At 59.1% G+C, this 24,390-nt stretch overlaps 2 protein-coding genes across 3 annotated transcripts; one reads left to right on the top strand and one right to left on the bottom strand.

Moving 5' to 3' along the window:
- Positions 1 to 16,027: 16,027 nt before the first annotated feature.
- On the bottom strand, positions 16,028 to 19,892 carry LOC308228494 (uncharacterized protein). Its single transcript, XM_080631880.1, has 3 exons — positions 19,720 to 19,892; positions 18,787 to 18,870; positions 16,028 to 18,691 (listed from the first exon to the last, which is right to left on the bottom strand). The coding sequence occupies exons 1-3, from the start codon at positions 19,811 to 19,813 to the stop codon at positions 16,266 to 16,268; spliced, it is 2,604 nt and encodes an 867-aa protein (XP_080488006.1). The 5' UTR covers positions 19,814 to 19,892; the 3' UTR covers positions 16,028 to 16,265.
- NDUFA3 (NADH:ubiquinone oxidoreductase subunit A3) lies at positions 19,884 to 24,170 on the top strand. 2 transcript variants are annotated; one of them, XR_013958213.1, is made up of 5 exons: positions 19,884 to 19,939; positions 20,205 to 20,279; positions 20,890 to 20,967; positions 23,069 to 23,228; positions 24,048 to 24,170. XR_013958213.1 is itself a non-coding variant. In XM_080631882.1 (4 exons), exons 1-4 carry the CDS (start codon positions 19,924 to 19,926, stop codon positions 23,158 to 23,160), a joined length of 261 nt encoding a protein of 86 aa, XP_080488008.1. In that variant the 5' UTR covers positions 19,884 to 19,923; the 3' UTR covers positions 23,161 to 23,244. The 2 variants fall into 2 exon arrangements, 1 of the variants encoding a protein (XP_080488008.1); XM_080631882.1 differs by lacking the exon at positions 24,048 to 24,170 and having other exon boundaries at positions 23,069 to 23,244.
- The last annotated feature ends 220 nt before the right edge of the window (positions 24,171 to 24,390 follow it).

The raw sequence follows: 24,390 nt of genomic DNA, 5'->3' as shown, positions 1-24,390 counted from the left end.
GTGGATCCAAGGGGTTGAGGAGTGAATCCAAGGGCAAATTCCATGTGGATGCAGGGCTCGGGAATTCCTAAAGGGAAGGGTTACTCGGAGGCGGGTGAGTTACGCCCTGGGGCTCGGAGCAATGGGGTCAGGGGTGAGGACCCCTTAGGGTTTAGGTGCTGGTATCCCATGGGTGATTCCCATGGATCCAGGGGAGCCATCTGTGACTCCCGCTTAGAATCCCAAGGGATCCCATGGGCAATGCCCATGGATGCAGGGCCCTGCGGAGCTCATTTCCAGCCTGGAGGGAAGGCGCCGCCGCGGGGCATGGTGGGAGTTGTGGTCCGCCGCTGGTCCCAGCCCTATTCCATCCTTTACAAGGAGCATCCCTACAGCTCCGCATCGGGAGCCTTGGAAGCCTACACTGAGGACTTCAACCTGAACCGAGCATTTCCCTGTGGAAGCATGGGCAAGATCTGCATCCATGGGAGCAGCCCTAAGGAAAACGGGCTTCCCAAGTGCTGTGCCAAGAGAAAACAAGGTAGGAATTGTTCCTTCCCCCCCCCCCTTCTCCCTTTTCCCTCTCCCTTTTCCCCCTCCCTTTTCCCCCTCCCTTTTCCCTCTCCCTTTTCCCTCTCCCTTTTCCCTCTCCCTTTTCCCTTCTCCCTTTTCCCTCTCCCTTTTCCCTCTCCCTTTTCCCTTCTCCCTTTTCCCTCTCCCTTTTCCCTCTCCCTTTTCCCTCTCCCTTTTCCCTCTCCCTTTTCCCCCTCCCTTTTCCCCCTCCCTTTTCCCCCTCCCTTTTCCCTCTCCCTTTTCCCTCTCCCTTTTCCCTCTCCCTTTTCCCTTCTCCCTTTTCCCTTCTCCCTTTTCCCTCTCCCTTTTCCCCCTCCCTTTTCCCTCTCCCTTTTCCCCCTCCCTTTTCCCTTCTCCCTTTTCCCCCTCCCTTTTCCCTCTCCCTTTTCCCTCTCCCTTTTCCCTCTCCCTTTTCCCCCTCCCTTTTCCCTCTCCCTTTTCCCCCTCCCTTTTCCCTTCTCCCTTTTCCCCCTCCCTTTTCCCTCTCCCTTTTCCCTCTCCCTTTTCCCCCTCCCTTTTCCCTCTCCCTTTTCCCTTCTCCCTTTTCCCTCTCCCTTTTCCCTCTCCCTTTTCCCTCTCCCTTTTCCCTCTCCCTTTTCCCCCTCCCTTTTCCCTCTCCCTTTTCCCCCTCCCTTTTCCCTCTCCCTTTTCCCTCTCCCTTTTCCCTCTCCCTTTTCCCTCTCCCTTTTGCCTTCTCCCTTTTCCCCTTCCCTTTTCCCCCTCCCTTTTCCCTTCTCCCTTTTCCCTCTCCCTTTTCCCTCTCCCTTTTCCCCCTCCCTTTTCCCCCTCCCTTTTCCCTCTCCCTTTTCCCCCTCCCTTTTCCCTTCTCCCTTTTCCCCCTCCCTTTTCCCTCTCCCCTTTCCCTCTCCCCTTTCCCCTTTCCCCTCCTCCTTTCCCCCTTTCCCTCTCTTTCAATCCATGGAATTCCTGAGGGAATGAGCATCATTTCATGTCATTGAATTGATTTACTGCTACCTTTAGGTCCAAGCAGCCATTCAGCCTTATAAGTAGCATCTCAATACAACCTCTCAGCTACACAAAGGTTACACATAGGGATGGGAACTATGGAATTCCATCCAATCCATGGAATTCCTCAGGGATTAAGCATCCTTGCATGTCCATTATGGATAACACCACCACGGAACCTGCTCTCAAAACCTGTCTGTTCCCTCCTCAGGGCTTTACAGCGCTGTCTCCAAAGCCTGGAAGCTCAAGGTGACCACCAAGAGGTCTCCTCCTCCAGAAGAGAAGGAATGGGGTCCATTCCATAGGGAAAGGAATCCATAAGGAAAGGAACCTATTCCATACAGAAAGGAATCCATAAGGAAAGGAACCCATTCCATACGGAAAGGAATCCATAAGGAAAGGAACCCATTCCATACGGAAAGGAATCCATAAGGAAAGGAATCCATAAGGAAAGGAACCCATTCCATACGGAAAGGAATCCATAAGGAAAGGAACCCATTCCATACGGAAAGGAATCCATAAGGAAAGGAATCCATAAGGAAAGGAACCCATTCCATACGGAAAGGAATCCATAAGGAAAGGAACCCATTCCATACGGAAAGGAATCCATAAGGAAAGGAATCCATAAGGAAAGGAACCCATTCCATACGGAAAGGAATCCGTGGAGCACATCCCTAAGACTCTTTGAATAATGGAAGGCCGTGGCTGCTGGGTCCCCTTTACCACCAGTTCCTGCTCTTCAAAGTGATGGATTGGAGTATTCCTGTATCTGCTCCTGCTTTTCCTTGAGGATTATGGGATGGGTTGGGTTGGAAGGGACCTTCAAGCTCCTCTCCATCCATAGGGATCTGCTAGAGGTTGCTCCAACCTGGCCTTGAGGGATTCAACCCATTCCCATGTCTCAGCACCCCTATAGGGAAGAACTTCATCCCTGTATCCCATTGGAGCCTGGGTTGAGTTGTTCCTCTTTCCCCTTCCAGGGAATCCTGGTTCTTTTGGGAAGGGATGTGCTTCCCAAAGGCTGGGAAGGAGCACGGCCTCATTCCCTTCCATTTAATCCCCATTGGAGCATCCAAACCCCTTTAGTAGGACCTAAAGAGTAGAGTAAAAGGGTAGAGTTTTCCACCTTTTCCCATCCTAAATCAATGGAATTCCATTGGAAAACTTGTATCCATACTCTTGTTTCTTCCTAGAAACATGAATTGGATTGGAAAAGCTCAGAATTCCACCTTCATTCCTCCTTGGAGCATCCTCATTGTATCCATACTCCTGTTTCGTCATGGAAACATGGGATGGGTTGGATTGGAGGAGTCGTAAATCCCTTGGGAATCCCCTTCTACTCCTCCAGCCCATCAGGACCTTCATAGGGATGAACTTCCCGAGATCCCAACCTCATCCCAACTGGATGAGCCCCATTCCCTGCTTCCCTGAAGCCAGAGTCGATGCTTCCATAAGGAAACCAATTCCCGACTCCTCTTCCTCCTCACAGGAGGCGGTGGCCACGCTCCTGGATTTGATCATGGAACGCATGGAGAGGAGCTGGAGCCGCCCAATGGAGGAACATTGGGAATGCTGGGTCCATCCCATATGGAGCAAGGGGGGGAAGAAGTGCTCCTGCTGAAGCTCCAATGGGAGAAGGTGGCTTCGGATCCCCATTGGCTCCTCCGAGGCCTAAATCCATCGTTTTCTTGGGAATGGGTCTCCCAAGGCCTGGATTCTGACTCCAAGCTGGAAAACGCTTCCCTATTCCTTTATTTTTCCTGGGATCACAATAGGAAATTGAGGAAAGGAGCTTTATTTTTCTAGGAAAAGAGGGAAAACTCCTACACTGGCCATTGGAATCCATAGGGAAAGGGGTGGTTTTCCATATCCATGCCGGTTTTCCGCCTAATCCCATTGTTTCTATTATCTGCATCAGGGACCAAAGCAGAGAGGCGGAAGTCACTGTGGTTGCACAGCGTAAGGAATGGTGTGAATCCATCCCTATGGAATCACTGGGATAATGGGTTGGGAAGGGGGGCGGGGGGTGGGATTTGGGTCTGGGGGGGGGGAATGAGGGCGTTCAATGGGATAAAGCAGCATCAGGGGATGGAGCGGCATCTCTTATGGTGCCGAGATTCCAAAGGTTTGGAATGGGAGAGGGGAAAGGATGGAGATGGGAATTCTCTCGCTGCAGGGAGGCTTTCGAAGGGATATAACACGGATCCTGAGCAACTCCGGTTTATGGAATCGCTTCTTCCCTTCCATCCCATCCTCAGCCTAAGGAAACCATTCCCCTTGTACCTTCCTGAGCCCTTGGCTCCGTCCATGGCTGCTCTCCCTTGGGTACCACTTTGGGAGCGGGTCCCCCCCTCCTTGTGTTCCGGTGAGGAACCTCCTTGGTGGCCCCATTCCACAATGAAATTCCCTTTGGATTGGTGCTGGCTCCTTTGGAAGCATCAAGCTGGGAGGTGGAACCTACTCCAAGCTTTGGGAACCCCATAGGAAAGCAGGGAAGGGGGGGGGGCTTTGCAACCAGGCCAAGAGGAGGGTTTGGAGCTGGGTGGAGGTGCAGATCCTTGCAAAGGGAATACGGGAATGGGATCATGGAAGCGGGAGGAGGGAAGGAGGAGCCCCATGGCTGAAGGACCTCACTGGAGCCTTACTTCAGGTTTACTCCCTTTAGTACCAGGGGTTGCTTGGCCACATAGGAGAAGGCAGAGCAAGGGACTGCTCCATGGAGGAGGTGCCTACCTCATCCCTTGCATCCAGGATGCTTCCATACGGAGCTATGGAGAAGATGGAGGTTGCTCCATGGAGGAGGCCTCCGAGAGGTTGGAGGCAGCCATCAGTGCTCCTGCTTCTGGAGCTTGAGGAGCAGCAGGGTTGGGGGTGCTCCAAGGTGCTGGGGGGGCTGTGAGTAAGCCATAAGGCATGAGTAAGCCATGAGTGAGCCATGTGTAAGTCGAGTAACCCATCAGTAAGCCATGAGTAACCCATCAGTAAGTCATGAGTAACTCATCAGTAAGTCATGAGTAAGCCATGAGTAACCCATCTGTAAGCCATGAGTAACCCATCAGTAAGTCATGAGTAACCCATGAGTAAGCCATGAGTAACCCATCAGTAAGCCATGAGTAACCCATCAGTAAGTCATGAGTAAGCCATGAGTAACCCATCTGTAAGCCATGAGTAACCCATCAGTAAGTCATGAGTAACTCATCAGTAAGCCATGAGTAACCCATCAGTAAGTCATGAGTAACCCATGAGTAAGCCATGAGTAACCCATCAGTAAGTCATGAGTAACCCATCAGTAAGTCATGAGTAAGCCATGAGTAAATCATGAGTAAGCCATGTGTAACCCATCTGTAAGCCATGAGTAACCAATGAGTGAGCCATGAGTAAGGAGTAACCCATGAGTAAGTCATGAGGAACCCATCTGTAAGCCATGAGTAACCAATGAGTGAGCCATGAGTAAGGAGTAACCCATGAGTAAGGCATGAGTAACCCATCTGTAACCCATGAGTAACCCATGAGTGAGCCATGAGTAACCCATCAAGCGCAATCCATATCATGGAACAGGGTGGAAGGGACCTTGCGATCCCTGAGGATCCCTGTGGCCTTCCCCACCCCTTCTCCATCCAACCCATCCCAACGTCCCCCACCTTCCATGGCCTCCCTCCACCCCGTTCCCTAAGGATCTCCCCTGCACTCACGGTGTCCATGGAGCTGGAATATCCTAGCCCTTGGCTTGGCAGGTCCTGGCTCAGAGCTCCTTGTTCTAGGAGAAGGGACACGGTCTCCACCTTCACCCCCCATAGACTCCTCCATGGAGCTCCTTGGTGGGCCCCATCCCTACGTTGGCTTCCAACCACGCCACCTTCTCCATCAGCTCCTGGATCTTCCCATCATGGATCTGGAGCCAGTTCCTCAGCTCCTCCACCTGAAGATTCCAGCAGGGAGGAGATGCAGGACCTGAGCCCATCCAAAGCCACCTCCTTGCAGTAGGGCCCCCCCTAAGTCCTATGGAAGGACCCCAAATGATGGATGGAATCCATGGGGATGCGGCCTCTTCAACGCAGCCAAGCCCATCCTGACCTCCTGGATCCCATGGCGCAGGTCCCGGTGCTGGGCCTGCATCACCCTTTGGAGATGGGAAAGCTGCTCCTTCGAGGCACCAACATCGGAGCACCTATGGGGGGGGGTCCCCCTTGGACTGTGCCCAAAGGGCTTTTGGTGCTGCATCCATGGAGCCTTCTCCTCCCCTTCCAACCCTCCCATGTGGAGCTTCCCGGCCATTCCAGGGGCTCCCAGCTCCATCCATCCTTGGCCATCCAACTCAGACTGAATCAAGCCTTGAACCACTTGCCGTGACCCTGTTCGTGATGGGTTGGACTTGAGACCTCTTGATGTCCCTTCCAACCTCTGCTCTCTTAGGGTCCTGTTTGCAAGGGGAGCAGTGACAGGACCGAGTGCAATGGCTTTAAGCCGAACGAGAGGGTTTAGATCAGGCAGGAGGAAGGAATTCTCCTTGGGAGGGTGCTGGGACACCGGCACCGGGGGCCCAAAGCTGCGGCTGCCCCATCCCCGGCTGTGCTCAAGGCCAGGTTGGACACAGGCGCTTGGAGCACCCTGAACCAGCCCCATACCCCCAGGAGCACCCTGAGACACCCGAGAACCAACACCCGCAGAGCCCCCGAACACCACCGGCAGCGCCCGAACTCCTCGTGTCCCTTTCAGCCCCTGCGGTGATGCTGTGGCCTCGATAAAACCCTAACCCCAAACCCTATCCCAGAGCTAACCCCAAAACCTATCCCTGAGCTGACCCCAAACCCTATCCCAGAGCTGACCCCAAACCCTATCCCAGAGCTAACCCCAAAACCTATCCCTGAGCTAACCCCAAACCCTATCCCAGAGCTGACCCCAAACCCTATCCCAGAGCTGACCCCAAACCCTATCCCAGAGCTGACCCCAAACCCTATCCCTGAGCTGACCCCAAACCCTATCCCAGAGCTGACCCCAAACCCTATCCCAGAGCTGACCCCAAACCCTATCCCAGAGCTGACCCCAAACCCTATCCCAGAGCTGACCCCAAACCCTATCCCAGACCTAACCCCAAACCCTATCCCAGAGCTGACCCCAAACCCTATCCCAGAGCTAACCCCAAACCCTATCCCAGAGCTGACCCCAAACCCTATCCCAGAGCTGACCCCAAACCCTATCCCACAGCTGACCCCAAACCCTATCCCAGACCTAACCCCAAACCCTATCCCAGAGCTAACCCCAAACCCTATCCCAGAGCTGACCCCAAACCCTATCCCAGAGCTGACCCCAAACCCTATCCCAGACCTAACCCCAAACCCTATCCCAGAGCTGACCCCAAACCCTATCCCTGAGCTGACCCCAAACCCTATCCCAGAGCTGACCCCAAACCCTATCCCAGAGCTGACCCCAAACCCTATCCCAGACCTAACCCCAAACCCTATCCCAGACCTAACCCCAAACCCTATCCCAGACCTAACCCCAAACCCTATCCCAGAGCTGACCCCAAACCCTATCCCAGAGCTAACCCCAAACCCTATCCCAGAGCTGACCCCAAACCCTATCCCAGAGCTGACCCCAAACCCTATCCCAGACCTAACCCCAAACCCTATCCCAGACCTAACCCCAAACCCTATCCCAGACCTAACCCCAAACCCTATCCCAGAGCTGACCCCAAACCCTATCCCAGAGCTGACCCCAAACCCTATCCCTGAGCTGACCCCAAACCCTATCCCAGACCTAACCCCAAACCCTATCCCAGAGCTGACCCCAAACCCTATCCCTGAGCTGACCCCAAACCCTATCCCAGAGCTGACCCCAAACCCTATCCCAGAGCTAACCCCAAACCCTATCCCTGAGCTAACCCCAAACCCTATCCCAGAGCTGACCCCAAACCCTATCCCTGAGCTGACCCCAAAACCTATCCCAGAGCTAACCCCAAACCCTATCCCAGAGCTGACCCCAAACCCTATCCCTGAGCTGACCCCAAACCCTATCCCAGAGCTAACCCCAAACCCTATCCCTGAGCTGACCCCAAAACCTATCCCAGAGCTAACCCCAAACCCTATCCCAGAGCTGACCCCAAACCCTATCCCTGAGCTGACCCCAAACCCTATCCCAGAGCTGACCCCAAACCCTATCCCTGAGCTAACCCCAAACCCTATCCCAGAGCTGACCCCAAACCCTATCCCAGAGCTGACCCCAAACCCTATCCCAGAGCTGACCCCAAACCCTATCCCAGAGCTAACCCCAAACCCTATCCCAGAGCTGACCCCAAACCCTATCCCAGAGCTAACCCCAAACCCTATCCCAGAGCTAACCCCAAACCCTATCCCAGAGCTGACCCCAAACCCTATCCCTGAGCTAACCCCAAACCCTATCCCAGAGCTAACCCCAAACCCTATCCCAGAGCTAACCCCAAACCCTATCCCAGAGCTGACCCCAAACCCTATCCCACAGCTGACCCCAAACCCTATCCCAGACCTAACCCCAAACCCTATCCCAGACCTAACCCCAAACCCTATCCCAGAGCTGACCCCAAACCCTATCCCAGACCTAACCCCAAACCCTATCCCAGAGCTGACCCCAAACCCTATCCCAGAGCTGACCCCAAACCCTATCCCAGAGCTGACCCCAAACCCTATCCCTGAGCTGACCCCAAACCCTATCCCAGAGCTAACCCCAAACCCTATCCCTGAGCTAACCCCAAACCCTATCCCAGAGCTGACCCCAAACCCTATCCCAGAGCTAACCCCAAACCCTATCCCAGAGCTAACCCCAAACCCTATCCCAGAGCTGACCCCAAACCCTATCCCAGAGCTGACCCCAAACCCTATCCCAGAGCTGACCCCAAACCCTATCCCAGAGCTGACCCCAAACCCTATCCCAGAGCTAACCCCAAACCCTATCCCAGAGCTAACCCCAAACCCTATCCCAGAGCTGACCCCAAACCCTATCCCAGAGCTAACCCCAAACCCTATCCCAGAGCTGACCCCAAACCCTATCCCAGAGCTGACCCCAAACCCTATCCCAGAGCTGACCCCAAACCCTATCCCAGAGCTAACCCCAAACCCTATCCCAGAGCTGACCCCAAACCCTATCCCAGACCTAACCCCAAACCCTATCCCAGAGCTGACCCCAAACCCTATCCCAGAGCTGACCCCAAACCCTATCCCAGACCTAACCCCAAACCCTATCCCAGAGCTAACCCCAAACCCTATCCCAGAGCTGACCCCAAACCCTATCCCAGAGCTGACCCCAAACCCTATCCCAGAGCTGACCCCAAACCCTATCCCAGAGCTGACCCCAAACCCTATCCCAGAGCTGACCCCAAACCCTATCCCTGAGCTAACCCCAAACCCTATCCCAGAGCTGACCCCAAACCCTATCCCTGAGCTAACCCCAAACCCTATCCCTGAGCTGACCCCAAACCCTATCCCAGACCTAACCCCAAACCCTATCCCAGAGCTGACCCCAAACCCTATCCCAGAGCTGACCCCAAACCCTATCCCTGAGCTGACCCCAAACCCTATCCCAGACCTAACCCCAAACCCTATCCCTGAGCTGACCCCAAACCCTATCCCTGAGCTGACCCCAAACCCTATCCCAGACCTAACCCCAAACCCTATCCCAGAGCTGACCCCAAACCCTATCCCAGAGCTGACCCCAAACCCTATCCCAGAGCTAACCCCAAACCCTATCCCAGAGCTGACCCCAAACCCTATCCCAGAGCTGACCCCAAACCCTATCCCAGAGCTGACCCCAAACCCTATCCCAGAGCTAACCCCAAACCCTATCCCTGAGCTGACCCCAAACCCTATCCCAGACCTAACCCCAAACCCTATCCCAGAGCTGACCCCAAACCCTATCCCAGAGCTGACCCCAAACCCTATCCCAGAGCTGACCCCAAACCCTATCCCAGAGCTGACCCCAAACCCTATCCCAGAGCTAACCCCAAACCCTATCCCAGAGCTAACCCCAAACCCTATCCCTGAGCTGACCCCAAACCCTATCCCTGAGCTGACCCCAAACCCTATCCCAGAGCTGACCCCAAACCCTATCCCTGAGCTGACCCCAAACCCTATCCCAGAGCTGACCCCAAACCCTATCCCAGAGCTGACCCCAAACCCTATCCCAGACCTAACCCCAAACCCTATCCCAGAGCTAACCCCAAACCCTATCCCAGAGCTAACCCCAAACCCTATCCCTGAGCTGACCCCAAACCCTATCCCTGAGCTGACCCCAAACCCTATCCCAGAGCTGACCCCAAACCCTATCCCAGAGCTGACCCCAAACCCTATCCCAGAGCTGACCCCAAACCCTATCCCAGAGCTGACCCCAAACCCTATCCCAGACCTAACCCCAAACCCTATCCCTGAGCTAACCCCAAACCCTATCCCAGAGCTGACCCCAAACCCTATCCCTGAGCTGACCCCAAAACCTATCCCAGAGCTAACCCCAAACCCTATCCCAGAGCTGACCCCAAACCCTATCCCAGAGCTAACCCCAAACCCTATCCCAGAGCTGACCCCAAACCCTATCCCAGAGCTGACCCCAAACCCTATCCCAGAGCTGACCCCAAACCCTATCCCAGAGCTAACCCCAAACCCTATCCCAGAGCTAACCCCAAACCCTATCCCAGAGCTGACCCCAAACCCTATCCCTGAGCTGACCCCAAACCCTATCCCAGAGCTGACCCCAAACCCTATCCCAGACCTAACCCCAAACCCTATCCCAGAGCTAACCCCAAACCCTATCCCTGAGCTGACCCCAAACCCTATCCCAGAGCTAACCCCAAACCCTATCCCAGAGCTAACCCCAAACCCTATCCCAGAGCTGACCCCAAACCCTATCCCTGAGCTGACCCCAAACCCTATCCCAGACCTAACCCCAAACCCTATCCCAGAGCTGACCCCAAACCCTATCCCAGAGCTGACCCCAAACCCTATCCCAGAGCTGACCCCAAACCCTATCCCTGAGCTGACCCCAAACCCTATCCCAGAGCTGACCCCAAACCCTATCCCAGAGCTGACCCCAAACCCTATCCCTGAGCTAACCCCAAACCCTATCCCTGAGCTAACCCCAAACCCTATCCCAGAGCTGACCCCAAACCCTATCCCTGAGCTGACCCCAAACCCTATCCCAGAGCTAACCCCAAACCCTATCCCAGAGCTGACCCCAAACCCTATCCCTGAGCTGACCCCAAACCCTATCCCTGAGCTAACCCCAAACCCTATCCCAGAGCTGACCCCAAACCCTATCCCAGAGCTGACCCCAAACCCTATCCCAGAGCTGACCCCAAACCCTATCCCTGAGCTGACCCCAAACCCTATCCCAGAGCTAACCCCAAACCCTATCCCAGAGCTAACCCCAAACCCTATCCCAGAGCTGACCCCAAACCCTATCCCAGAGCTGACCCCAAACCCTATCCCAGAGCTGACCCCAAACCCTATCCCTGAGCTGACCCCAAACCCTATCCCAGAGCTAACCCCAAACCCTATCCCAGAGCTAACCCCAAACCCTATCCCAGAGCTGACCCCAAACCCTATCCCAGAGCTGACCCCAAACCCTATCCCAGAGCTGACCCCAAACCCTATCCCTGAGCTAACCCCAAACCCTATCCCAGAGCTGACCCCAAACCCTATCCCAGAGCTGACCCCAAACCCTATCCCAGAGCTGACCCCAAACCCTATCCCAGAGCTGACCCCAAACCCTATCCCAGAGCTAACCCCAAACCCTATCCCAGAGCTGACCCCAAACCCTATCCCAGACCTGGCCCCACGCTCCTGACCCGATCTCTGAACCTCACTTATTTTTGTAATGTTATCATAGAAAGTAATGAAAATCATGGAAAAAACCTGAAACAAAGTATAAGAAATCCTATTAGAAAAGCCACAAGCCCAAAAGCCGATTCGGTAGCAAGGGCATCCTGCCTTCCCGCTCCTCCTCCTCCCGTCCTTTGCCTCCAAGGAACGGACCCACTGCAGCCTGAGCACCGCCTTGCCTGGCTCTGCTGCCCGAGGCAGGGACATCCCCCACGGAGCCGGAGAGGCCCCGCAGCCCTTCACACGGGTTCACACAGACACCCACCAGCGCTGGCCGCCCGCCGCTGACACTGGGGCTCGGCCCCGCATCCCGCTCCCCACGTCCGCCGTTTCTTCGCTCCGGCCGTCACCGGCTGCCTGTAAGGGGGTTCCTGATGGCGCAGGCACAGAACCTGCCTTCGTTCCCCTGCCCATAGCGGCTGGGCCGTGGCCGCCTGCTCCCACAGGCACCCTGAGACGGCGGCGGGTGGATTTGGTCCCTCCCCTTCCCAGGGTTGAGCTGAGCTGCCCGGGCTGTGATGACCCGGAGCCTCCTCCTTGCCCTTCATGGGCTGTCGTGGTTTAAGCCCGGGCCGTAAATCAGAAACCACGCAGTCTGCTCCCCCCCCCCCCGCCTTTCTTCCCTCTGCTCCTGGAGGGATGGGGAGGAGAATGGGAAGAAATGGAACTCCCACGGGTTGAGGTAAGAACAGATCAGTACCTAAGGTATAACACAAATCACTGCTGCTACTATATCTAGTATTATAATATATATATATCTATATCTCTATATATCTATAGATATAGATATATAATACTATCTATATACAATATACAATATACAATATACAATATACAATATATAATATATAATATATAATATATAACATATAATATATAACATATAATATATAACATATAATATATAATATATATACACACACATATATATGTATATATATGTATATGTATATACATATATAATATATATATTATACATATATACATATGTATATATACATATATATACATATACACATATATATGTATATACATATATATACACATATATACATATATACATATATATACATATATATACACATATATACATATATATACAATATATAATATATAATATATAATAATATATATCATACTATATAGTATTAGAATATATCAAGTATTTATCACTACTATAATAATAGTGATAAAGGAAATAACAAGGGAAGAGAATACAACACCTCACCACCCGCCGACCGATAACTCACCCCCACCAGCAGTGATCCAGCCCTTCCGGGTAACTCTCAGTTACCTCCCGGGCATGACGTGCTGCGGTATGGAATACCTCTGGCTAGGTTGGGTCAGGTGTCCTGTCCCTGCTTCCTCCTGGCTTCCCTCCTCCCTGGCAGAGCCTGAGACTCACAAAGTCCCTTGGTCAGGGTAAACGTCAGTGTTATCAGCTCCGTTCCCAGGCTGAAAGTCAAAAACACAGCGCTGCACCAGGTACTAAGGAGAAAAAATGACTGCTGCTGCTGAACCAGGACAGTGGGGCTGGGGGGGATCTATGGGGCTGGGAGGGATGTATGGGGCTGGGGGGGATGTATGGGGCTGGGGGGGATCTATGGGGCTGGGAGGGATGTATGGGGCTGCGGGGGGATGTATGGGGCTGGGGGGGATGTATGGGGCTGGGGGGGATGTATGGGGCTGGGGGGGGATGTATGGGGCTGGGAGGGATGTATGGGGCTGGGGGGGATGTATGGGGCTGGGGGGGGATGTATGGGGCTGGGGGGGATGTATGGGGCTGGGGGGGATGTATGGGGCTGGGAGGGATGTATGGGGCTGGGGGGGGATGTATGGGGCTGGGAGGGATGTATGGGGCTGGGAGGGATGTATGGGGCTGGGGGGGATGTATGGGGCTGGGAGGGGATGTATGGGGCTGGGGGGGATCTATGGGGCTGGGAGGGATGTATGGGGCTGGGGGGGGATGTATGGGGCTGGGGGGGATGTATGGGGCTGGGGGGGGATGTATGGGGCTGGGAGGGATGTATGGGGCTGGGGGGGGATGTATGGGGCTGGGAGGGATGTATGGGGCTGGGGGGGATGTATGGGGCTGGGAGGGATGTATGGGGCTGGGGGGGGATGTATGGGGCTGGGGGGGATGTATGGGGCTGGGGGGGATGTATGGGGCTGGGAGGGGATGTATGGGGCTGCGAGGGATGTATGGGGCTGGGAGGGATGTATGGGGCTGGGGGGGGATGTATGGGGCTGGGGGGGATGTATGGGGCTGGGAGGGATGTATGGGGCTGCGAGGGATGTATGGGGCTGCGAGGGATGTATGGGGCTGGGGGGATGTATGGGGCTGGAGGGATGTATGGGGCTGGGGGGGATGTATGGGGCTGGGGGGGATGTATGGGGCTGGGGGGGATGTATGGGGCTGGGGGGGATCTATGGGGCTGGGGAAGCACTTGTGGGGCAGGACTAGTGCTTGGGAGGGCTATGGATGTCTATGGGGGGGGTAGGACCATAGGGGCCGGGGGGTGGAGCTTCCCCCAGAGTCATGCGCAGTGATTGCGGGGGGGGGGGGGGGGGATGCGATGACGTCACGGGGGGGTGTCGCTGACGTCACGCGATGGCAGCCGTGGGGCAGCGGCTGCTGCTGGCGCTGGTGCTGGGGGGGGCGGCGCTGTGGGGGGGGGGGCCCCGTTCGAGCTGCGCGAGGCCCTGGGGGGGCTGCGGGGGGAGAACGCGCGGCTCGAGGGGGCCCTGAGGAACCTGAGCAGGGCCCTGGGGCTGCTGCGGCTGCGGGAGCCCCCCGGTGAGTGCCCGGAGCCCCCTCGATCCCCACTGAGACCCCTTGATCCCCATTGATCCCATTGATAACCATTGGTACCCATTGATCCCTATTGAAACCCATTGAGACCCCTTTGATACCCATTGAGATCCATTGATCCCCATTGGTACCCATTGATACCCACTGAGATCCATTGATCCCATTGGTACCCACTGAGACCCACTGAGACCCATTGATCCCTATTGGTACCCAACTGAGACCCATTGATCCCTATTGAGACCCATTGATCCCCATTGAGACCCCTTTGAAACCCATTGATACCCACTGATCCCTATTGAGACCCATTGGTACCCATTGATACCCACTAAGTCCCATTGATCCCTATTGGTACCCACTGAGACCCATTGATCCCCACTGAGATCCATTGATCCCTATTGAGACCCATTGGTACCCACTGATACCCACTGAGACCCATTGATCCCTATTGGTACCCATTGAGACCCACTGATCCCCATTGAGACCCCATTGATCCGCATTGAGACCCATTGATCCCCATTGAGACCCATTGATCCCCCATTGATCCCCACTGATACCCATTGATTCCCATTGAGACCCCCGGTGAGTGTGGAACCCCCCACTGAGACCCCCCTATTGATAACCACTGAGACCTCATTGAGCCCCATTGAGACCCCCCCATTGACCCCCCCAGTGAGTGGGGACCCCCTCATTGATACCCCCCCATTGACCCCCATTGACCCCCCCAATGAATGTGGGACCCCCCCATTGATACCCCCCCATTGACCCCCCCCAATGAATGGGGACCCCCCCATTGATACCCCCGCATTAACCCCATTGACCCCCCAATGAATGGGGACCCCTCCATTGATACCCCCCCATTGACCCCCATACCCCCCACCCCCTTTTTCCCCCCCCCCAGACCTCAGCTGGACTCAAGCCCCCCCCCCCCCGGACCAGCCCCCCCCTTGCTATAGGGGGCCCCCCCCACCTCGGCTGCAGCCCCCCCCACTTTGGGGGGGGTCCCCTTGGGGGTGGGGGGCATCGCTGCCCTCCTGATGCTCTGACCCCCCCCCCCCCACCGCATCCAGCACCCATTGAGGTACGTGGGGGGGGGGGGGGGCTCTGCATGTGCCTCCCCCCCATTAATTAACGCTGGGTTAATTAGAGCAGGAATATGGGGCGGTCGATGGCGCGGGACACCTCCCCCCCCTCCATCCCATAATACCATGGGGGGGGGGCTCCAATACTGATGTCCTCATTGATCCCCCCAGGTGCTGCTGCCCCATAGATGTGGGGCTGGAGGAGGGTGACCCCCAACTGCCCCCCCCCCCCCCAGGTGATGTGAACCCCCCCTTAATTAAACACCTTTGGAATGGTCCCATGGGTGCCCCCCCCTCACCTATGGGTGCCCCCCAACAACCTATGGGTGCCTTCCCCCGCCTATGGGTGCCCCCTCCACCTATGGGTGCCCCCTCCACCTATGGGTGCCCCCCCACCTATGGGTGCCCTCTCCCAACTATGGGTGCCCCCCCATCACCTATGGGAACCCCTCCGACCTATGGGTACCCCCCCCACCTATGGGTGCTCCCCCCCACCTATGGGTGCCCTCCCCCCCATGGGTGCCCTCCCCCCCATGGGTGCCCCTGTCCACCTATGGGTGCCCCCCAACAACCTATGGGTGCCCTCCCCCAAATATGGGTGCCTCCCCCCAACTATGGGTGCCCCCCCCACCTATTGGTGCCCCCCCATCTATGGGTGCCCTCCCCCCCATGGGTGCCCCCCCACCTATGGGTGCCCTCCCCTCCATGGGTGCCCCCCCAACTATGGGTGCTCCCCCCCACCTATGGGTGCCCCCCCCAACTTGCGGTTCGTCACAGCAGTTTATTGATGGGGATTTGGGGTGAAAAGCGGCTGAATTGGGTCAAAATCCATTGGAATTGGTTAAAATCCATCCGAATTGGGTCAAAATCCATCAGATTTGGGCAAAACCCATGCGAATTGGTTAAAATCCACCAGAATGAGTCCAAATGCGTCAGAATTGGGTCAAAATCCAGGAGAATTGGGTCAAAAGCCATCAAAGTCCATCGGAATTGGTCCAAATCCATTAAAACTGATCAGCGTTGGTCAAAATCCATCAGGAATGGGTCAGAATTGGTCCAAATCCCGCAGAATTGCTCAGCATCCATCCAACCCCATCGGAATTGGGCTAAAATCCACCGGAATTGGCCAAACCCCATCAAAATGAGGTCCAACCCCCCCCCCCCCCCCGATGGGTTAAAACCCGTGGGAATCTGCTGTAAATCTCGGCAATTCACTCCAGATCCCTCAAATCCGGGGCAACCCCCCCCAAATGGGGTCAAAACCGCCCCAAATGGGGTCAAAACCGCCCCAAATCGGCGCCAAGCTCCCCCCCCCCGTCCCCATGGGGTGGGAGGGGGGGACCCCCCCTTTAGAGCAGGGTGCAGCGGGGGGGGGGGCGGGGGGGTTCCCATCAGTTCCAGGCTGGGGGACCTCGAATGGGGCCCAACCGGGGGGGGGGACCCCAAAGGGGGGGTCCCAGGGGTTGGGGTCACGGGGGGGGACCCCAAAATGGGCCTCGGTGTCGCTGGGGATGGAGCCAATCGCGGCGCGGCGGGGTCCGGCCTCGCTGTCGTGATAGGGGCTGGGTCCGGTCTCCTTATAGCGATAGGGGCGGGTTTCGTCCTCGCTATCGCGAAAGGGGCGGGGTCCTGCCTCGTTATCGCGATAGTGGCGGGGTCTGGCCTCGTTATCGCGCTGGGGGCGTGGTCCGGCCTCGTTATCGCGATAGCGGCGGGTTCTGGCCTCGCTGTCGCGATAGGGGCAGGGTCTGGCCTCGTTATCGCGCTGGGGGCGTGGTCCGTCCTCGTTATCGCGATAGCGGCGGGTTCTGGCCTCGCTGTCGCGATAGGGGCGGGGTCCGGCCTCGTCATGGCAATAGAGGCGGGTTTTAGCCCCGTTATCGCGCTGGGGGCGGGTTCTGGCCTCGCTATCGCGAGAGGGGCGGGGTCTGGCCTCGTTATCGCGCTGGGGGCGGGTTCCGGCCTCGCTATCGCGAGAGGGGCGGGGCCGGGCAGGACGCGGGTCTGGACGCCGCGGCCGCGCATGCGCAGCACGTGCGGGAGCTGGGCCAGGCGGGCGCGGGCCGAGGGGCAGGGCCCCACCGGCAGGGGGCGCTCGAAGGCCGTGACGTAGGCGGCGCGCAGCGCGAAGAGCGAGAGCCCCGAGGGGTGCGCGCGCAGCAGCGCCCCCAGCTGGCGGGAGAGGAGAGCGAGGTCCCCGTCAGAGCCCACGTGGGGCGGGGGGCGGGGCTGGGGACCGCTGTGGGGCTGGAGACCGCTATGGGGCTGGGGACCGCTGTGGGGCTGGGACTCGCTATGGGGCTGGGGACTGCTATGGGGCTTGGACTCGCTATGGGGCTGGGGACCGCTATGGGGCTTGGACTCGCTATGGGGCTGGGGACCGCTATGGGGCTGGGGACTGCTATGGGGCTTGGACTCGCTATGGGGCTGGGGACTGCTATGGGGCTGGGACTTGCTATGGGGCTGGGGACCGCTATGGGGCTGGGACTCGCTATGGGGCTGGGACTTGCTATGGGGCTGGTGGCCGCTATGGGCCTGGGAGCCGCTATGGGGCTGGGACTCGCTATGGGGCTGGGGACCGCTATGGGGCTGGGACTCGCTACGGGGCTGGGGACCGCTATGGGGCTGGGACTTGCTATGGGGCTGGTGGCCGCTATGGGCCTGGGAGCCGCTATGGGGCTGGGACTCGCTATGGGGCTGGGGACAGCTATGGGGCTGGGGACCGCTATGGGGCTGGGACTCGCTATGGGGCTGGGGACCGCTATGGGGCTGGGGACCGCTATGGGGCTGGGGACCGCTATGGGGCTGGGACTCGCTATGGGGCTGGGGACCGCTATGGGGCTGGGACTTGCTATGGGGCTGGGGACCGCTATGGGGCTGGGCCCCGCTATGGGGCTGGGGACCGCTATGGGGCTGGGGACCGCTATGGGGCTGGGGACCACTATGGGGCTGGGACTCGCTACGGGGCTGGGGACCGCTATGGGGCTGGGACTTGCTATGGGGCTGGGGGCCGCTATGGGGCTGGGAGCCGCTATGGGGCTGGGACTCGCTATGGGGCTGGGGGCCGCTATGGGGCTGGGACTCGCTATGGGGCTGGGGGCCGCTATGGGGCTGGGTGGGCGCTTGGGGGGTGTTGTGGGGCAGGGAGGGGCCAGGGGGGCACTTGTGGGTCCCAGCTATGGGGGGCCACTCCTCTTCACATAGGGGGGTATGGGGAGCTTCAGGGGCTCCGAGCGCATGGGAGCCCTTCAGCCCCCATGGGGAGATGTGGGGCAGGGCCTGAGCTGGGGGGGCCCTGGATGTGTGGGGCTGGGGAGCCGGGCGGCTGCTGGGGGGCCTGGATGTAGGGGGCCCCTTCTTGCCCCGTGGGTCAGCTGTGGGGCAGAGGCCCCCATTGCGCCGGGGGGGCCCCTTCTCAGTTGGGGGGCGGGGGGCAGGAGCTGTGGGGAGAAAAAGGGGGGGGGGTTACTTATGGGGCTCCCGCCCCACAAGTCCCCCTCCTGCCCCATAAGTGTGGGTCCCACCCCCCACGTACCTGGGTGGGTGCTGGGGGGGTCCCCATCGGGCTCCAGTAGGTCCAAGGTGTCGAGGCCGACGCTGTCCACCCAGCGCAGGGGGGCTGGGGGGGGGGAGATGTGGGGCAGGGGGGTCAGGGGGGAAGATGGGGGTCCTGGATCTATGGGGCAGTGATGGGGGTCTTGGGGTCTATGGGGAGGATCTATGGGGCAAGCCTATGGGGCTGGTCTATGGGGCAGCAGTGGATGTTCAGGGATCTATGGGGCAGCAATGGGTGTCCCAGGGTCTGTTGGGCGGGTCTATGGGGCAGCAATGGGTGATCTCTGCTCTATGGGGCAGCCCCATAGATCAGTGCTATGGGGCAGCAATAGGTGTCCCGGATCTATTGGGCAGCCCCATAGATCAGTACTATGGGGAAAGGCTATGGGACAGCGCTATGGGGCAGGCTATGGGGCAGCAATGGGTGTCCCGGGTGCTATGGGGCAGCCACATAGATCAGCACTATGGGGCAGGGCTATGGGGCAGCGCTACGGGACACGGGTATGGGGCAGCGTTATGGGGCAGGCTATGGGGCAGCGTTATGGGGCAGGCTATGGGGCAGCGCTGTGGAGCAGCGCTATGGAGCAGCGCTATGGGGCAGCGCTATGGGGCCGGTTATGGGGCAGCGCTATGGGGCCGGTTATGGGGCAGCGCTATGGGGCAGCGCTATGGGGCCGGTTATGGGGCAGGCTATGGGGCAGCGCTATGGGGCCGGTTATGGGGCAGCGCTATGGGGCAGCGCTATGGGGCCGGTTATGGGGCAGCGCTATGGGGCAGCGCTATGGGGCAGCGCTATGGGGCAGCGCTATGGGGCCGGTTATGGGGCAGCGCTATGGGGCAGCGCTATGGGGCAGCGCTATGGGGCCGGTTATGGGGCAGCGCTATGGGGCAGCGCTATGGGGCCGGCTCTTACCGCATCGCCCCCGGGGCTCTCTCTGGGGCTCGAGGCCGCTGGGGGGCAGCGCCCGCCCCTCCCCCACCCTCCGCCGCTCCGCGCGCGCCGCCATCTTGGGGGGAGGGGCTCCGCCCCGCCCCTCCCCCACCCCCCGCGTGACCGCGCCCCTCCGCTCTGACGTCACCGGGGGGAGGGGGGGCGCGGAGGCTGCTGGGAACCAAGATGGCGGCGCTGGGGCGTGAGTAAGGGGTGGGAGGGGGTTGCGGGTCCCTATGGGGTCCCTATGGGGTACATGGGGGTCCCTATGGGGTCCCTATGGGGTACATGGGGGTCTCTATGGGGTCCCTATGGGGTCGCTATGGGGTGCATGGGGGTCTCTCTGGGGTCCCTATGGGGTCCCTATGGGGTGCATGGGGGTCTCTCTGGGGTCCCTATGGGGTCCCTATGGGGTGCATGGGGGTCGCTATGGGGCAATGACCCCCATGTCCCGTCCCCCCCCCCAGGGCTCGGGGCCGCGCTCAGGACCCTCTGGGCCAAGGAGCCGGTGATCACCGTCAGCATCGGCATCGCTGCCCTGGGTGAGGGCTGGGCCAATGGGGAGCGAGCTTGGGGAGGGCTGGGCCAATGGGGAGCGAGCTTGGGGAGGGCTGGGCCAATGGGGAGCGAGCTTGGGGAGGGCGCAGCCAATGGGGAGCGAGCTTGGGGAGGGCGCAGCCAATGGGGAGGGGGGTTGGGGAGGGCGCAGCCAATGGGGAGGGGGCTTGGCGAGGGCGCAGCCAATAGGGAGGGGGCTTGGGGAGGTTTGGGCCAATGGGGAGCGGCCTTGGGGAGGGTGCAGCCAATGGGGAGGGAGCTTGGGGAGGACTGGGCCAATAGGGAGGGGGCTTGGGGAGGGCGCAGCCAATGGGGAGGGGGGTTGGGGAGGGCGCAGCCAATGGGGAGGGGGCTTGGGGAGGGCGCAGCCAATGGGGAGGGGGCTTGGGGAGGGCGCAGCCAATGGGGAGGGGGCTTGGGGAGGGCGCAGCCAATGGGGAGGGGGCTTGGGGAGGGCGCAGCCAATGGGGAGGGGGCTTGGGGAGGGCGCAGCCAATGGGGAGGGGGCTTGGGGAGGGTGGGTGCAAAGGGGCGGGGTTAAGGAGGGGGCGTGGCCGCGGAAGGGGCGGGGCTGACCCCCCCGTGCCCCCCCAGCCCTGGTGTCCCCGTTCCTCAGCCCCTACACCAAGTACTCGGCCATGATCAACCAGGCCACGCCCTACTCGTACCCCGGTACCGGAACCGCCCCAAACCGCCCCGAACCGCCCTGAACTGACCCAAAACCGCCCCAAACCGCCCCAAAACTGACCCAAAACTGCCCAAAACTGACCCAAAACCGCCCCAAACCGCCCCAAAACCGCCCCGAACTGACCCGAACTGACCCAAAACTGCCCAAAACTGACCCAAAACTGCCCCAAAACCGCCCCAAAACCGCCCCAAACTGCCCCAAACTGCCCCAAAACCGCCCCAAACTGCCCCAAACTGCCCCAAAACTGCCCCAAAACTGCCCCCAAACTGCCCCAAAACCGCCCCAAACTGCCCCAAACTGCCCCAAAACCGCCCCAAAACTGACCCAAAACCGCCCCAAAACTGCCCCAAAACCGCCCCAAAACCGCCCCAAAACCGCCCCAAAACTGCCCCAAAACCGCCCCAAAACCGCCCCAAAACTGCCCCAAAACCGCCCCAAAACTGCCCCAAAACCGCCCCAAAACCGCCCCAAACTGCCCCAAAACCGCCCCAAACTGCCCCAAACTGCCCCAAAACCACCCCAAAACCGCCCCAAACTGCCCCAAAACCGCCCCAAAACCGCCCCAAAACCGCCCCAAAACCGCCCCAAAACTGACCCAAAACCGCCCCAAAACTGCCCCAAAACCGCCCCAAAACCGCCCCAAAACTGCCCCAAAACCGCCCCAAAACCGCCCCAAACTGCCCCAAAACCGCCCCAAAACCGCCCAAAACCGCCCCAAAACTGCCCCAAAACCGCCCCAAAACCGCCCCAAAACCGCCCCAAAACTGCCCCAAAACCGCCCCAAAACTGACCCAAAACTGACCCAAAACTGACCCAAAACCGCCCCAAAACTGCCCCAAAACCGCCCCAAAACCGCCCCAAAACTGACCCAAAACTGACCCAAAACTGCCCCAAAACTGCCCCAAAACCGCCCCAAAACCGCCCCAAAACCGCCCCAAAACCGCCCCAAAACCGCCCCAAAACTGCCCCAAAACTGCCCCAAAACCGCCCCAAACTGCCCCAAAACCGCCCCAAAACCGCCCCAAAACCGCCCCAAAACCGCCCCAAAACCGCCCCAAAACCGCCCCAAAACTGACCCAAAACCGCCCCAAAACTGCCCCAAAACCGCCCCAAACTGCCCCAAAACCGCCCCAAAACCGCCCCAAAACCGCCCCAAAACCGCCCCAAAACTGACCCAAAACCGCCCCAAAACTGCCCCAAAACCGCCCCAAAACCGCCCCAAAACTGACCCAAAACCGCCCCAAAACTGCCCCAAAACCGCCCCAAACTGCCCCAAAACCGCCCCAAAACCGCCCCAAAACCGCCCCAAAACCGCCCCAAAACTGACCCAAAACCGCCCCAAAACTGCCCCAAAACCGCCCCAAAACCGCCCCAAAACCGCCCCAAAACCGCCCCAAAACTGACCCAAAACCGCCCCAAAACTGCCCCAAAACCACCCCAAAACCGCCCCAAAACCGCCCCAAAACCGCCCCAAAACCGCCCCAAAACCGCCCCAAAACCGCCCCAAAACTGCCCCAAAACCGCCCCAAAACTGACCCAAAACTGACCCAAAACTGCCCCAAAACCGCCCCAAAACTGCCCCAAAACCACCCCAAAACCGCCCCAAAACCGCCCCAAAACTGCCCCAAAACCGCCCCAAAACTGCCCCAAAACCGCCCCAAAACTGCCCCAAAACCGCCCCAAAACCGCCCAAAACCGCCCCAAAACTGCCCCAAAACCGCCCCAAAACCGCCCCAAAACCGCCCCAAAACTGCCCCAAAACCGCCCCAAAACCGCCCCAAACTGCCCCAAAACCGCCCCAAACTGCCCCAAACCGCCCCAAAACCGCCCCAAAACCGCCCCAAAACTGCCCCAAACTGCCCCAAAACCGCCCCAAACCGCCCCAAACTGCCCCCAAACTGCCCCAAACCACCTAACCCCCCCCAAACCAGTCTTAAGCCCCCCAAACCCCCCCCCCATTTCCCCTTCAACCTCAACACCCGGGGTGCCCCCCCCCATCTCCCTCTATGGGAACCGGGGGGGGGCACCCCCAAACCGCCCCCCCCTGACCCCCCCCCCTTTTTGCCCCCCCCCCCCCCCCCCCAGTGCCGCTGCGGGACGATGGGAACCTGCCGGGGGTCCCCTCCCACCCCTGCGACCCCCAAGGGCCCGACCTCGAGTGGCTCAAGAGGCTCTAAGGGGACCCCAATAAGGGGGGAGCCCCATTATAAAGGGGGGTCCCCATTGGGTGCCCCCCCCAATAAAGGTGGGGTTGGAAGGGAGTCAATGGGGGTTTATTATGGGGGGGTCCCATTGGGATCCCATTGGGGGGGATGGACCCACATGTGTGGGGCTGGGACTCATTGGGGGGGGATGGACCCAAATGTGTGGGGCTGGGATCCATTGGGGGGGATGGACCCACATGTGTGGGGCTGGGACCCATTGGGGAGGATGGACCCACATGTGTGGGGCTGGGACTCATTGGGGGGGATGGACCCACATGTGTGGGGCTGGGACCCATTGGGGGGGATGGACCCAAAGTGTGGGGCTGGGACCCATTGGGGGGGATGGACCCAAATGTGTGGGGCTGGGACCCATTGGGGGGGATGGACCCACACGTGTGGGGCTGGGACCCATTGGGGGGGATGGACCCAAATGTGTGGGGCTGGGACCCATTGGGGGGGATGGACCCAAATGTGTGGGGCTGGGACCCATTGGGGGGGATGGACCCAAAGTGTGGGGCTGGGACCCATTGGGGGGGATGGACCCAAATGTGTGGGGCTGGGACCCATTGGGGGGGATGGACCCAAATGTGTGGGGCTGGGACCCATTGGGGGGGATGGACCCAAATGTGTGGGGCTGGGACCCATTGGGGGGAATGGACCCACACGTGTGGGGCTGGGACCCATTGGGGGGCATGGACCCACATGTGTGGGGCTGGGACTCATTGAGGGGGGGATGGACCCAAATGTGTGGGGCTGGGACCCATTGGGGGGGATGGACCCACATGTGTGGGGTTGGGAACTGGGACCCAGAACTGAGACCCACAGCTGGGACCCACAAGAGTGAGTCTGACCCATAACAGGGCCCTTAACCACAACTGGGACCCATAACTGTGACCCAGACCCATAACTGGGACCTACAAATGGGACCTCTGACCCACACCTGGGACCCACAGGTGTGAGCCTGCCCCACACCTGGGAGGGGCACGTGTACAATAAACGTGTTGGCTCAGATGGAGAGGACTGGGTGGCTCTATGGGGCAGGGAGGGGTCTATGGGGCAGGGGGGGTCTATGGGGCAGGGAGGGGTCTATGGGGCAGGGAGGGTCTATGGGGCAGGGGGGGTCTATGGGGCAGGGAGGGTCTATGGGGCAGGGGGGGTCTATGGGGCAGGGGGGGGTCTATGGGGCAGGGAGGGTCTATGGGG

Source organism: Psittacula echo (assembly GCF_963264785.1).
Source record: "Psittacula echo genome assembly, chromosome: 19".
Lineage (NCBI taxonomy): Eukaryota > Metazoa > Chordata > Aves > Psittaciformes > Psittacidae > Psittacula > Psittacula echo.
The sequence above is the reverse complement of the archived record's forward strand: the minus strand, read 5'-3'. Positions and strand labels throughout refer to the sequence as shown.

What these genes read in the sequence shown, in the direction of transcription:
- LOC308228494 (XM_080631880.1), bottom strand. Translation starts at nt 19,813, where the DNA reads ATGGCGGCGCGCGCGGAGCGGCGGAGGGTGGGGGAGGGGCGGGCGCTG. An exon ending in AGAGCCCCGGGGGCGATGCG is followed by an intron (nt 18,871 to 19,719) that starts GTAAGAGCCGGC and finishes CCCCCCCCCCAG; the next exon opens with CCCCCCTGCGCTGGGTGGAC. An exon ending in CCCCCCCAGCACCCACCCAG is followed by an intron (nt 18,692 to 18,786) that starts GTACGTGGGGGG and finishes TTCTCCCCACAG; the next exon opens with CTCCTGCCCCCCGCCCCCCA.
- NDUFA3 (XM_080631882.1), top strand. An exon ending in CATCGGCATCGCTGCCCTGG is followed by an intron (nt 20,280 to 20,889) that starts GTGAGGGCTGGG and finishes GTGCCCCCCCAG; the next exon opens with CCCTGGTGTCCCCGTTCCTC. An exon ending in CACGCCCTACTCGTACCCCG is followed by an intron (nt 20,968 to 23,068) that starts GTACCGGAACCG and finishes CCCCCCCCCCAG; the next exon opens with TGCCGCTGCGGGACGATGGG.